We start from the raw sequence: 15945 nt of genomic DNA, 5'->3' as shown, positions 1-15945 counted from the left end.
AGGAGGTCAAGAGAAAGGTGCAAGATGTGTAAAAGAGGGCAAATGAGAGTTGGGGTGAGAGAGTATCATTAAATTTTAGGGAGAATAAAAAGATGTTTTGGAAGGAGGTAAATTAAGTGCGTAAGACAAGGGAGCAAATGGGAACTTCAGTGAAGGGGGCTAATGGGAAGGTGATAACAAGTAGTGGTGATGTGAGAAGGAGATGGAGTGAGTATTTTGAAGGTTTGTTGAATGTGTTTGATGATAGAGTGGCAGATATAGGGTGTTTTGGTGGAGGTGGTGTGCAAAGTGAGAGGGTTAGGGAAAATGATTTCGTAAACAGGGAAGAGGTAGTAAAAGCTTTGCGGAAAGCCAGCAAGGCAGCGGGTTTGGATGGTATTGCAGTGGAATTTATTAAAAAAGGGGGTAACTGTATTGTTGACTGGTTGGAAAGGTTATTTAATGTATGTATGATTCATGTTGAGGTGCCTTAGGATTGGCGGAATGCTTGCATAGTGCCATTGTACAAAGGCAAAGGGGATGAGAGTGAGTGCTCAAATTACAGAGGTATAAGTTTGTTGAGTATTCCTGGGAAATTATATGGGAGGGTATTGATTGAGAGGGTGAAGGCATGTACAGAGCATCAGATTGGGGAAGAGCAGTGTGGTTTCAGAAGTGGTAGAGGATGTGTGGATCAGGTGTTTGCTTTGAAGAATGTATGTGAGAAATACTTAGAAAAACAAATGGATTTGTATGTAGCATTTATGGATCTGGAGAAGGCATATGATAGAGTTGATAGAGATGCTCTGTGGAGGGTACTAAGAATATATGGTGTGGGAGGCAAGTTGTTAGAAGCAGTGAAAAGTTTTTATCGAGGATGTAAGGCATGTGTACGTGTAGGAAGAGAGGAAAGTGATTGGTTCTCAGTGAATGTAGGTTTGCGGCAGGGGTGTGTGATGCCTCCATGGTTGTTTAATTTGTTTGTGGATGGGGTTGTTAGGGAGGTGAATGCAAGAGTTTTGGAAAGAGGGGCAAGTATGCAGTCTGTTTGCGATGAGAGAGCTTGGGAAGTGAGTCAGTTGCTGTTCGCTGATGATACAGCACTGGTGGCTGATTCATGTGAGAAACTGCAGAAGCTGGTGACTGAGTTTGGTAAAGTGTGTGAAAGAAGAAAGTTAAGAGTAAATGTGAATAAGAGCAAGGTTATTAGGTATAGTAAGGTTGAGGGTCAAGTCAATTGGGAGGTAAGTTTGAATGGAGAAAAACTGGAGGAAGTGAAGTGTTTTAGATATCTTGGAGTGGATCTGGCAGCGGATGGAACCATGGAAGTGGAAGTGAATCATAGGGTGGGGGAGGGGGGCAAAAATTCTGGGAGCCTTGAAGAATGTTTGGAAGTCAAGAACATTATCTCCGAGAGCAAAAATGGGTATGTTTGAAGGAATGGTGGTTCCAACAATGTTGTATGGTTGCGAGGCATGGGCTATGGATAGAGTTGTGCGCAGGGGGGTGGATGTGCTGGAAATGAGATGTTTGAGGACAATATGTGGTGTGAGGTGATTTAATTGAGTAATTAATGTAAGGGTGAGAGAGATGTGTGGAAATAAAAAGAGTATGGTTGAGAGAGCAGAAGAGGGTGTTTTGAAATGGTTTGGTCACATGGAGAGAATGAGTGAGGAAAGATTGACCAAGAGGATATATGTGTCAGGGGTGGAGGGAACAAGAAGTGGGAGACCAAATTGGAGGTGGAAAGATGGAGTGAAAAAGATTTTGAGTGATTGGGGCCTGAACATGCAGGAGGGTGAAAGACGTGCAAGGAATAGAGTGAATTGGAACGATGTGGTATATCGGGGTCGACGTGCTGTCAATGGATTGAACCAGGGTATGTGAAGCGTCTGGGGTAAACCATGGAAAGTTCTGTGGGGCTTGGATGTGGAAAGGGAGCTGTGGTTTCAGTGCATTATTACATGACAGCTAGAGACTGAGTGTGAACGAATGGGGCCTTTGTTGTCTTTTCCTAGCATTACCCTGCACACATGAGGGGGGGAGGGGGTTGTTATTCCATGTGTGGCAAGGTAGCGATGGGAATAAATAAAGGCAGACAGAATGAATTATGTACATGTGTATATATGTATATGTCTGTGTGTGTTTATATATGTGTACATTGAGATGTATAGGCATGTACATTTGCGTGTGTGGACGTGTATGTATATACATGTGTATGTGGGTGGGTTGGGCCATTTCTTTCGTCTGTTTCCTTGCGCTACCTCGCTAATGCGGGAGACAGCGACAAAGCAAAATAAAATAAAATATATATATTTTTTTTTTTTTTTTTTATATATATATATATATATATTTAATGTATGTATGACTCATGGTGAGGTGCCTGAGGATTGGTGGAATGCGTGCATAGTGCCATTGTACAAAGGCAAAGGGGATAAGAGTGAGTGCTCAAATTACAGAGGTATAAGTTTGTTGAGTATTCCTGGTAAATTATATGGGAGGGTATTGATTGAGAGGGTGAAGGCATGTACAGAGCATCAGATTGGGGAAGAGCAGTGTGGTTTCAGAAGTGGTAGAGGATGTGTGGATCAGGTGTTTGCTTTGAAGAATGTATGTGAGAAATACTTAGAAAAGCAAATGGATTTGTATGTAGCATTTATGGATCTGGAGAAGGCATATGATAGAGTTGATAGAGATGCTCTGTGGAAGGTATTAAGAATATATGGTGTGGGAGGCAAGTTGTTAGAAGCAGTGAAAAGTTTTTATCGAGGATGTAAGGCATGTGTACGTGTAGGAAGAGAGGAAAGTGATTGGTTCTCAGTGAATGTAGGTTTGCGGCAGGGGTGTGTGATGTCTCCATGGTTGTTTAATTTGTTTATGGATGGGGTTGTTAGGGAGGTAAATGCAAGAGTTTTGGAAAGAGGGGCAAGTATGAAGTCTGTTGGGGATGAGAGAGCTTGGGAAGTGAGTCAGTTGTTGTTCGCTGATGATACAGCGCTGGTGGCTGATTCATGTGAGAAACTGCAGAAGCTGGTGACTGAGTTTGGTAAAGTGTGTGAAAGAAGAAAGTTAAGAGTAAATGTGAATAAGAGCAAGGTTATTAGGTATAGTAAGGTTGAGGGTCAAGTCAATTGGGAGGTAAGTTTGAATGGAGAAAAACTGGAGGAAGTGAAGTGTTTTAGATATCTTGGAGTGGATCTGGCAGCGGATGGAACCATGGAAGTGGAAGTGAATCATAGGGTGGGGGAGGGGGGCAAAAATTCTGGGAGCCTTGAAGAATGTTTGGAAGTCAAGAACATTACCTCCGAGAGCAAAAATGGGTATGTTTGAAGGAATAGTGGTTCCAACAATGTTGTATGGTTGCGAGGCATGGGCTATGGATAGAGTTGTGCGAAGGGGGGTGGATGTGCTGGAAATGAGATGTTTGAGGACAATATGTGGTGTGAGGTGATTTAATTGAGTAATTAATGTAAGGGTGAGAAAGATGTGTGGAAATAAAGAGTGTGGTTGAGAGAGCAGAAGAGGGTGTTTTGAAATGGTTTGGTCACATGGAGAGAATGAGTGAGGAAAGATTGACCAAGAGGATATATGTGTCAGGGGTGGAGGGAACAAGAAGTGGGAGACCAAATTGGAGGTGGAAAGATGGAGTGAAAAAGATTTTGAGTGATCGGGGCCTGAACATGCAGGAGGGTGAAAGACGTGCAAGGAATAGAGTGAATTGGAACGATGTGGTATATCGGGGTCGACGTGCTGTCAATGGATTGAACCAGGGCATGTGAAGCGTCTGGGGTAAACCATGGAAAGTTCTGTGGGGCTTGGATGTGGAAAGGGAGCTGTGGTTTCAGTGCATTATTACATGACAGCTAGAGACTGAGTGTGAACGAATGGGGCCTTTGTTGTCTTTTCCTAGCACTACCCCGCACACATGAGGGGGGAGGGGGTTGTTATTCCATGTGTGGCAAGGTAGCGATGGGAATAAATAAAGGCAGACAGAATGAATTATGTACATGTGTATATATGTATATGTCTGTGTGTGTTTATATATGTGTACATTGAGATGTATTGGCATGTACATTTGCGTGTGTGGACGTGTATGTATATACATGTGTATGTGGGTGGGTTGGGCCATTTCTTTCGTCTGTTTCCTTGCGCTACCTCGCTAATGCGGGAGACAGCGACAAAGCAAAATAAAATAAAATATATATATTTTTTTTTTTTTTTTTATATATATATATATATATATTTAATGTATGTATGACTCATGGTGAGGTGCCTGAGGATTGGTGGAATGCGTGCATAGTGCCATTGTACAAAGGCAAAGGGGATAAGAGTGAGTGCTCAAATTACAGAGGTATAAGTTTGTTGAGTATTCCTGGTAAATTATATGGGAGGGTATTGATTGAGAGGGTGAAGGCATGTACAGAGCATCAGATTGGGGAAGAGCAGTGTGGTTTCAGAAGTGGTAGAGGATGTGTGGATCAGGTGTTTGCTTTGAAGAATGTATGTGAGAAATACTTAGAAAAGCAAATGGATTTGTATGTAGCATTTATGGATCTGGAGAAGGCATATGATAGAGTTGATAGAGATGCTCTGTGGAAGGTATTAAGAATATATGGTGTGGGAGGCAAGTTGTTAGAAGCAGTGAAAAGTTTTTATCGAGGATGTAAGGCATGTGTACGTGTAGGAAGAGAGGAAAGTGATTGGTTCTCAGTGAATGTAGGTTTGCGGCAGGGGTGTGTGATGTCTCCATGGTTGTTTAATTTGTTTATGGATGGGGTTGTTAGGGAGGTAAATGCAAGAGTTTTGGAAAGAGGGGCAAGTATGAAGTCTGTTGGGGATGAGAGAGCTTGGGAAGTGAGTCAGTTGTTGTTCGCTGATGATACAGCGCTGGTGGCTGATTCATGTGAGAAACTGCAGAAGCTGGTGACTGAGTTTGGTAAAGTGTGTGAAAGAAGAAAGTTAAGAGTAAATGTGAATAAGAGCAAGGTTATTAGGTATAGTAAGGTTGAGGGTCAAGTCAATTGGGAGGTAAGTTTGAATGGAGAAAAACTGGAGGAAGTGAAGTGTTTTAGATATCTTGGAGTGGATCTGGCAGCGGATGGAACCATGGAAGTGGAAGTGAATCATAGGGTGGGGGAGGGGGGCAAAAATTCTGGGAGCCTTGAAGAATGTTTGGAAGTCAAGAACATTACCTCCGAGAGCAAAAATGGGTATGTTTGAAGGAATAGTGGTTCCAACAATGTTGTATGGTTGCGAGGCATGGGCTATGGATAGAGTTGTGCGAAGGGGGGTGGATGTGCTGGAAATGAGATGTTTGAGGACAATATGTGGTGTGAGGTGATTTAATTGAGTAATTAATGTAAGGGTGAGAAAGATGTGTGGAAATAAAAAGAGTGTGGTTGAGAGAGCAGAAGAGGGTGTTTTGAAATGGTTTGGTCACATGGAGAGAATGAGTGAGGAAAGATTGACCAAGAGGATATATGTGTCAGGGGTGGAGGGAACAAGAAGTGGGAGACCAAATTGGAGGTGGAAAGATGGAGTGAAAAAGATTTTGAGTGATCGGGGCCTGAACATGCAGGAGGGTGAAAGACGTGCAAGGAATAGAGTGAATTGGAACGATGTGGTATATCGGGGTCGACGTGCTGTCAATGGATTGAACCAGGGCATGTGAAGCGTCTGGGGTAAACCATGGAAAGTTCTGTGGGGCTTGGATGTGGAAAGGGAGCTGTGGTTTCAGTGCATTATTACATGACAGCTAGAGACTGAGTGTGAACGAATGGGGCCTTTGTTGTCTTTTCCTAGCACTACCCCGCACACATGAGGGGGGAGGGGGTTGTTATTCCATGTGTGGCAAGGTAGCGATGGGAATAAATAAAGGCAGACAGAATGAATTATGTACATGTGTATATATGTATATGTCTGTGTGTGTTTATATATGTGTACATTGAGATGTATTGGCATGTACATTTGCGTGTGTGGACGTGTATGTATATACATGTGTATGTGGGTGGGTTGGGCCATTTCTTTCGTCTGTTTCCTTGCGCTACCTCGCTAATGCGGGAGACAGCGACAAAGCAAAATAAAATAAAATATATATATTTTTTTTTTTTTTTTTTTTTATATATATATATATATATATATATTTAATGTATGTATGACTCATGGTGAGGTGCCTGAGGATTGGCGGAATGCGTGCATAGTGCCATTGTACAAAGGCAAAGGGGATAAGAGTGAGTGCTCAAATTACAGAGGTATAAGTTTGTTGAGTATTCCTGGTAAATTATATGGGAGGGTATTGATTGAGAGGGTGAAGGCATGTACAGAGCATCAGATTGGGGAAGAGCAGTGTGGTTTCAGAAGTGGTAGAGGATGTGTGGATCAGGTGTTTGCTTTGAAGAATGTATGTGAGAAATACTTAGAAAAGCAAATGGATTTGTATGTAGCATTTATGGATCTGGAGAAGGCATATGATAGAGTTGATAGAGATGCTCTGTGGAAGGTATTAAGAATATATGGTGTGGGAGGCAAGTTGTTAGAAGCAGTGAAAAGTTTTTATCTAGGATGTAAGGCATGTGTACGTGTAGGAAGAGAGGAAAGTGATTGGTTCTCAGTGAATGTAGGTTTGCGGCAGGGGTGTGTGATGTCTCCATGGTTGTTTAATTTGTTTATGGATGGGGTTGTTAGGGAGGTAAATGCAAGAGTTTTGGAAAGAGGGGCAAGTATGAAGTCTGTTGGGGATGAGAGAGCTTGGGAAGTGAGTCAGTTGTTGTTCGCTGATGATACAGCGCTGGTGGCTGATTCATGTGAGAAACTGCAGAAGCTGGTGACTGAGTTTGGTAAAGTGTGTGGAAGAAGAAAGTTAAGAGTAAATGTGAATAAGAGCAAGGTTATTAGGTACAGTAGGGTTGAGGGTCAAGTCAATTGGGAGGTGAGTTTGAATGGAGAAAAACTGGAGGAAGTGAAGTGTTTTAGATATCTGGGAGTGGATCTGGCAGCGGATGGAACCATGGAAGCGGAAGTGGATCATAGGGTGGGGGAGGGGGCGAAAATTCTGGGGGCCTTGAAGAATGTGTGGAAGTCGAGAACATTATCTCGGAAAGCAAAAATGGGTGTGTTTGAAGGAATAGTGGTTCCAACAATGTTGTATGGTTGCGAGGCGTGGGCTATGGATAGAGTTGTGTGCAGGAGGATGGATGTGCTGGAAATGAGATGTTTGAGGACAATGTGTGGTGTGAGGTGGTTTGATCGAGTGAGTAACGTAAGGGTAAGAGAGATGTGTGGAAATAAAAAGAGCGTGGTTGAGAGAGCAGAAGAGGGTGTTTTGAAGTGGTTTGGGCACATGGAGAGGATGAGTGAGGAAAGATTGACCAAGAGGATATATGTGTCAGAGGTGGAGGGAACAAGGAGAAGAGGGAGACCAAATTGGAGGTGGAAAGATGGAGTGAAAAAGATTTTGTGTGATCGGGGCCTGAACATGCAGGAGGGTGAAAGGAGGGCAAGGAATAGAGTGAATTGGAGCGATGTGGTATACCGGGGTTGACGTGCTGTCAGTGGATTGAATTAAGGCATGTGAAGCGTCTGGGGTAAACCATGGAAAGCTGTGTAGGTATGTATATTTGCGTGTGTGGACGTATGTATATACATGTGTATGGGGGGGGGCATTTCTTTCGTCTGTTTCCTTGCGCTACCTCGCAAACGCGGGAGACAGCGACAAAGCAAGAAAAGAAGAATATATATATATATATATATATATATATATATATATATATATTATCCCTGGGGATAGGGGATTAAGAATACTTCCCACGTATTCCCTGCGTGTCGTAGAAGGCGACTAAAAGGGGAGGGAGCGGGGGGCTGGAAATCCTCCCCTCTCGTTTTTTTTTTTTTTTTCCAAATGAAGGAACAGAGAATTGGGCCAGGTGAGGGTATTCCCTCAAAGGCCCAGTCCTCTGTACTTAACGCTACCTCGCTAATGCGGGAAATGGCGAATAGTTTGAAAGAAAAATATATATATATATATATCCCTCATGCCCAGGTGCATATGCACCAATAATCACCCACCTCTCTCCATCAACTTTCAGTTTTACCCATATTAATCGAGAATTTACTTTCTTACACTCTATCACATACTCCCACAACTCCTGTTTCAGGAGTATTGCTACTCCTTCCCTTGCTCTTGTCCTCTCACTAACCCCTGACTTTACTCCCCAGACATTCCCAAACCACTCTTCCCCTTTACCCTTGAGCTTCGTTTCACTCAGAGCCAAAACATCCAGGTTCCTTTCCTCAAACATACTACCTATCTCTCCTTTTTTCACATCTTGGTTACATCCACACACATTTAGGCACCCCACTCTGAGCCTTCGAGGAGGATGAGCACTCCCCGCGTGACTCCTTCTTCTGTTTCCCATTTTAGAAAGTTAATACAAGAGCATCAGATTGGGGAAGAGCAGTGTGGTTTCAGAAGTGGTAGAGGATGTGTGGATCAGATGTTTGCTTTGAAGAATGTATGTGAGAAATACTTAGAAAAGCAAATGGATTTGTATGTAGCATTTATGGATCTGGAGAAGGCATATGATAGAGTTGATAGAGATGCTCTGTGGAAGGTATTAAGAATATATGGTGTGGGAGGCAAGTTGTTAGAAGCAGTGAAAAGTTTTTATCGAGGATGTAAGGCATGTGTACGTGTAGGAAGAGAGGAAAGTGATTGGTTCTCAGTGAATGTAGGTTTGCGGCAGGGGTGTGTGATGTCTCCATGGTTGTTTAATTTGTTTATGGATGGGGTTGTTAGGGAGGTAAATGCAAGAGTTTTGGAAAGAGGGGCAAGTATGAAGTCTGTTGGGGATGAGAGAGCTTGGGAAGTGAGTCAGTTGTTGTTCGCTGATGATACAGCGCTGGTGGCTGATTCATGTGAGAAACTGCAGAAGCTGGTGACTGAGTTTGGTAAAGTGTGTGGAAGAAGAAAGTTAAGAGTAAATGTGAATAAGAGCAAGGTTATTAGGTACAGTAGGGTTGAGGGTCAAGTCAATTGGGAGGTGAGTTTGAATGGAGAAAAACTGGAGGAAGTGAAGTGTTTTAGATATCTGGGAGTGGATCTGGCAGCGGATGGAACCATGGAAGCGGAAGTGGATCATAGGGTGGGGGAGGGGGCGAAAATTCTGGGGGCCTTGAAGAATGTGTGGAAGTCGAGAACATTATCTCGGAAAGCAAAAATGGGTATGTTTGAAGGAATAGTGGTTCCAACAATGTTGTATGGTTGCGAGGCGTGGGCTATGGATAGAGTTGTGCGCAGGAGGATGGATGTGCTGGAAATGAGATGTTTGAGGACAATGTGTGGTGTGAGGTGGTTTGATCGAGTGAGTAACGTAAGGGTAAGAGAGATGTGTGGAAATAAAAAGAGCGTGGTTGAGAGAGCAGAAGAGGGTGTTTTGAAGTGGTTTGGGCACATGGAGAGAATGAGTGAGGAAAGATTGACCAAGAGGATATATGTGTCGGAGGTGGAGGGAACGAGGAGAAGTGGGAGACCAAATTGGAGGTGGAAAGATGGAGTGAAAAAGATTTTGTGTGATCGGGGCCTGAACATGCAGGAGGGTGAAAGGAGGGCAAGGAATAGAGTGAATTGGAGCGATGTGATATACCGGGGTTGACGTGCTGTCAGTGGATTGAATCAAGGCATGTGAAGCGTCTGGGGAAAACCATGGAAAGCTGTGTAGGTATGTATATTTGCGTGTGTGGACGTATGTATATACATGTGTATGGGGGGGGGGGGGTTGGGCCATTTCTTTCGTCTGTTTCCTTGCGCTACCTCGCAAACGCGGGAGACAGCGACAAAGTATAAAAAAAAAAAAAAAAAAATATATATATATCCCTGGGGATAGGGGAGAAAGAATACTTCCCACGTATTCCCTGCGTGTCGTAGAAGGCGACTAAAAGGGAAGGGAGCGGGGGGCTGGAAATCCTCCCCTCTCGTTTTTTTTTTTTTTTTTTTTTCCAAAAGAAGGAACAGAGAAGGGGGCCAGGTGAGGGTATTCCCTCAAAGGCCCAGTCCTCTGTTCTTAACGCTACCTCGCTATCGCGGGAAATGGCGAATAGTATGAAAAAAAAAAAAAAAAAAAAAAAATATATATATATATATGGGGAGGTGATAACAAGTAGCGGTGATGTGAGAAGGAGATGGAATGAGTATTTTGAAGGTTTGTTGAATGTGTCTGATGACAGAGTGGCAGATATAGGGTGTTTTGGTCGAGGTGGTGTGCAAAGTGAGAGGGTTAGGGAAAATGATTTGGTAAACAGAGAAGAGGTAGTAAAAGCTTTGCGGAAGATGAAAGCCGGCAAGGCAGCAGGTTTGGATGGTATTGCAGTGGAATTTATTAAAAAAGGGGGTGACTGTATTGTTGACTGGTTGGTAAGGTTATTTAATGTATGTATGACTCATGGTGAGGTGCCTGAGGATTGGCGGAATGCGTGCATAGTGCCATTGTACAAAGGCAAAGGGGATAAGAGTGAGTGCTCAAATTACAGAGGTATAAGTTTGTTGAGTATTCCTGGTAAATTATATGGGAGGGTATTGATCGAGAGGGTGAAGGCATGTACAGAGCATCAGATTGGGGAAGAGCAGTGCGGTTTCAGAAGTGGTAGAGGATGTGTGGATCAGGTGTTTGCTTTGAAGAATGTATGTGAGAAATACTTAGAAAAGCAAATGGATTTGTATGTAGCATTTATGGATCTGGAGAAGGCATATGATAGAGTTGATAGAGATGCTCTGTGGAAGGTATTAAGAATATATGGTGTGGGAGGCAAGTTGTTAGAAGCAGTGAAAAGTTTTTATCGAGGATGTAAGGCATGTGTACGTGTAGGAAGAGAGGAAAGTGATTGGTTCTCAGTGAATGTAGGTTTGCGGCAGGGGTGTGTGATGTCTCCATGGTTGTTTAATTTGTTTATGGATGGGGTTGTAAGGGAGGTAAATGCAAGAGTCCTGGAAAGAGGGGCAAGTATGAAGTCTGTTGGGGATGAGAGAGCTTGGGAAGTGAGTCAGTTGTTGTTCGCTGATGATACAGCGCTGGTGGCTGATTCATGTGAGAAACTGCAGAAGCTGGTGACTGAGTTTGGTAAAGTGTGTGGAAGAAGAAAGTTGAGAGTAAATGTGAATAAGAGCAAGGTTATTAGGTACAGTAGGGGTGAGGGTCAAGTCAATTGGGAGGTGAGTTTGAATGGAGAAAAACTGGAGGAAGTGAAGTGTTTTAGATATCTGGGAGTGGATCTGTCAGCGGATGGAACCATGGAAGCGGAAGTGGATCATAGGGTGGGGGAGGGGGCGAAAATTTTGGGAGCCTTGAAAAATGTGTGGAAGTCGAGAACGTTATCTCGGAAAGCGAAAATGGGTATGTTTGAGGGAATAGTGGTTCCAACAATGTTGTATGGTTGCGAGGCGTGGGCTATGGATAGAGATGTGCGCAGGAGGATGGATGTGCTGGAAATGAGATGTTTGAGGACAATGTGTGGTGTGAGGTGGTTTGATCGAGTAAGTAACGTAAGGGTAAGAGAGATGTGTGGAAATAAAAAGAGCGTGGTTGAGAGAGCAGAAGAGGGTGTTTTGAAATGGTTTGGGCACATGGAGAGAATGAGTGAGGAGAGATTGACCAAGAGGATATATGTGTCGGAGGTGGAGGGAACGAGGAGAAGAGGGAGACCAAATTGGAGGTGGAAAGATGGAGTGAAAAAGATTTTGTGTGATCGGGGCCTGAACATGCAGGAGGGTGAAAGGAGGGCAAGGAATAGAGTGAATTGGAGTCATGTGGTATACAGGGGTTGACGTGCTGTCAGTGGATTGAATCAAGGCATGTGAAGCGTCTGGGGTAAACCATGGAAAGCTGTGTAGGTATGTATATTTGCGTGTGTGGACGTGTGTATGTACATGTGTATGGGGGGGGGGGGCCATTTCTTTCGTCTGTTTCCTTGCGCTACCTCGCAAACGCGGGAGACAGCGACAAAGTATAAAAAAAAAAAAAAAAAAAAAAAAAAAAAAAAAATATATATATATATATATATATATATATAATATCCTTTTCAAACAGAATTGCTAAAACTCCCTTGCATCCTATGGAAAACAAATGTATTCAAAATAAGAAAACCTTTATCACCACGTACCTCCTTACTCATAACTGGTGCCATCATTCCCCGTACATTTCTGGCACCTCTCAACTGGTCTCGCTGGGCTGCAACAGTTGCAATGTCAACATCAGCATCAGTATCAAATACACTCTTGCCCTGAATAGCAAGAGGAACTGAACCAATACGTCCATTACCATTTCTGTGTGCAACGCCGTTCATCTGCCCATTTGACAAACCATTTGGGATATGGCCATTGCTGTGAGACTTGATTGGACTAAGGAGACCATTTTTCAGCTGCACATAATGGAGAAAGAGAAAGAATCAGACAATTAATTACTGGAAATATATTCATTAACACCTTTTGCAAAAAATCTTATGAAACTAATGCATAATGCACAATCAATAACGAAAGAAGTAACAATATTGTATATAATATACCCCTGTTGTTAAACATACATGAAGTATACTAGGCAGTGAACTTCCTTTCTAACAATGATTACGGGATTTTAAAACACAATATCCTAAAACTTTCAGGTAATGATCAGGGGAGAGAAAATCAAAGAAAGCTTTGCTTTCTACCCTTCAAGGCTAGCTGAAATTACCAAAGGAGGCCTACAGAAACAGATACAAGGATAACTGGTACAGAAAAAGAAAAAAATTGAGCTTGATCTTATGCACAAAATATTATATTTTCAACTTACTTTCACAGTGAAAGTACCAATAGAGCATTGATGGCAATGGTATGAGCCCAAATGTGTTGTTTGTCATGTTACCCCTCCTAGTCCAGAAAGATGTCTTTTCACTTCACCTACACATGGGTTGCTGGCATATAATCCACAAATCACATCCCCTTTATCCTGAATATAACATCTGACGATACATAACGAACATCCCTTTCTATTTTGATTTTCCTTAATACCCTTTTATACTTGTCATACTTTTATGCCAAATCAGAAGGGCACCATTGGTCGAGAAGGATGGATGGTTCCCAAGGCCCTGACTACATTACAGACAGTTCATAGACTCGGCTCTTTCTCTTTTCATTTCTGCACCATTTGCAGTCTCAAATCTTATCTTTCCTCTGCAGATCACCATGTGTTTACTTCTGATTTTCATTTATTTGGAAACCAAACTCAAGGCTGCTTTATCTCTACACTATCAGATCTCTAACTATACTTTCTACAATCTTTCTATTCCAAAGGTGGTGTCTGTATATACTGTAATACAAAAACTCTCATTACTCATCTCATGAATTTTGAGTCTCCCAACTTTGGCTAAATATTTCTCTACCCCCTGTAACTCTGCTTTTGTCTAGCATTTTCTTCCCCCCTCCCTTCCCCCAAGTTCCTCTGACTATGCACAACTCTTTTACTGTCTAATTTCTTGCCACGAAGCATTTCTCTGTTACATCTGAGTGCTGAAATCCAGTATGCAGGGGATTTCAATATTGAAGTACATCAAAAGAATTTTTTAGGTTCTATCTGGAAAGATCCTGGTGGAGATAAAGCCCATTCTTTTACCCTCCTTAACAACCTTGATCAAATAATTAAACTCCCAACATAAGCTCTTAACCATCACAACCAATGCCCAAACATAACTGACCTTTTCTTTATACCTCTGAACCTCTCCCACTGTACACATACCACCATCTCAATTATACCACTTTTAACAGGGTACACCCATCCTCTATACTCCTCTCAAAATGCCAACTTTGGTATTCTGGGTGGGCTCAATATCATCCCTCCATGGCTTCCTTCTTGTCTTTCCCATGGAAAAATGCAGCATCACTGGCGGAGATGATATGCTGTAAATGTGGCACAGTAGGGGGTTAACTTGACTGGGATCGACATTGCAATTCCTTCTCCAACTAGGTTTTCCCTCCTAATTATGGTCAGATCACTCCTGCTCTGATACCTGTTGTGTCAATGTGTAGTGTGACAAGAAACTCTTCCTTTCCCTTGAATTCCACTCTGTTTCCATTTCTGATCAGAATCAACACAAAGCTGTTGTTCATACAGTCAACACCTCTTCATAAAAAAAATTGTAATGATTTGACTTTTCCTCTACTAAAAAAATCTACTGAGAAAACATCCCTAGTCATTTCCTCCTCACTTCTGACCTAATCAATCTAATGCAGTCTCCAGCTAATAAAGCCACTCTTTACAGTAACATATTTCTCTATGCTGGATGATTCTGCATCTTATCCTCCACCCCTTTTTCCTACCAATGAATTCATACCTTCTATATTTTCCTTTTACAGGGTCTTACAAGTACTTTTTCAGCTCTAAGTGGAAGTGGAATAGGGCTTAGATGGCATTCCTTGTTGAGTCCTATAAGAAAGGTGCCTCAGACGTAACGCCATTGCTTGCTCAGCTATTTCACTTGTCTAAAAACCTAGACTTTTCCTTCTTTGAAGCATACTTTAGTGAAGCCCATCTTTAAGAAAGGTACTGTTCCAATACTCCCAACAGCTGCCACAATGCTCTCACTTTTTATATTGCCATAGTCTTTGAATCTCTCCTTAAACACTTAAGATCCTATTCCCTTGTTTCTGATCACAGCATGAAATCTGCTAGTGTTTTCTTCAGTTTGACTCACCTCTGGCCCTCCTCTCTCTGGGATTTTGGTGAAACATTTGTCAAGGCCCATGACTTCTCAAAAGCATTTGAAAGGGTGAAACAGAGGTTGAGCCTTCTAAACTTCAATCCCTTGATTTTTCTGCTTTTATCTGTTCCCTGATGTAAAACTTCCTCTCTAGTCAATCCATTGCAGTAGCAAATGATAGAGTTATTTACCCACTCTTATCCTATGAGCAGTGTTACATACTTTTACTCTTCATACATTGCATACTCTTCATACACTGCATACTGTTCACACAATGCATTCTCTTCATAAATGATTTCTCTTCAACTTCTAACCCTATCTTCTCTTCATCTCATCATTCCACTTTACACATATTTCACTTGACCCCCCACTTTCTTTCTCATACTCATTCTCATTCTTAAACTGAGTAAATTCCCACTATCAATTCAGTCCTGTGCAGAATCTCAGAATGAGAAGATACTATATTAAATTCAACAGCAATAAAAAATGTCTTCCTATAACTCTGTACAAGTGTCACTCACATTTGTTACAGTCATCACCCCTCTTTCCCAATAATTGTTTCAGTTATCCATTATATTTTGTTCAGTTTTTTATGTAAGATTACATTATCTAAGGTACATTATATTCCTTTGAAAAGTTTTACTGTCATGTTACAATTTCTTATTGTAACATTATATTATATAATGATATAATGTTACAATAAGAAATTTTTTGTATTTGATTGTAAATAAATTACTAGTAGGTACTTTTCCTATTATTACAATTTATGTGAGACAAAGGAACATGTAATAGATAAAATGAATTAATAGGGAGCAAGGAGATGCAGGAATACGAATTGGAGGCAGAAGGATGGAGTGAAAATGATTTTGAGATCAGGGCCTGAACATACAGGAGGGTGAGAGGCATACAAGGATTGGAGTGAATTGAAAAGATGTGGTATACCAGGGTCAATGTGCTGTCAATGGACTGAACCAGGGCATGTGAAGCATCTTGGGTAAACCATGGAAAGGTCTGTGGGGCCTGGATGTGGATATGTGGTTTCGGTGCATTACACATGACAGCTAGAGATTAGGAGCAAATGTAGCATTTTTTGTGTTTTCCTGGCGCTACCTAGCTGAAGCAAGGGGTTGCGATGCTGTTTCCTGTAGTGTGGGGTTCCAACAGGAATGGATGAAGGCAAGCAAGTATGAATATGTACATGTACATGAATATGTGCATATGTATGTGTCTGTGTGTGTATGCATAGGC

General features: G+C 42.0%; 1 protein-coding gene across 1 annotated transcript in view; it reads right to left on the bottom strand.

Moving 5' to 3' along the window:
- LOC139754270 (uncharacterized) overlaps positions 1-15945 on the bottom strand; it is a 313522-nt gene that overhangs the window by 66100 nt on the left and 231477 nt on the right. Inside the window, exon 4 of the mRNA XM_071671642.1 lies at positions 12130-12387. Within this exon, the coding sequence (XP_071527743.1) occupies positions 12130-12387 (258 nt within the window). The remainder of the gene's footprint in view (positions 1-12129; positions 12388-15945) is intronic.

The sequence above is a fragment of the Panulirus ornatus genome, chromosome 16, assembly GCF_036320965.1.
Source record: "Panulirus ornatus isolate Po-2019 chromosome 16, ASM3632096v1, whole genome shotgun sequence".
Classification (NCBI taxonomy): Eukaryota; Metazoa; Arthropoda; class Malacostraca; order Decapoda; family Palinuridae; genus Panulirus; species Panulirus ornatus.
Note: the sequence above shows the minus strand (reverse complement) of the source record. Positions and strands in the feature narration are given on the sequence as shown.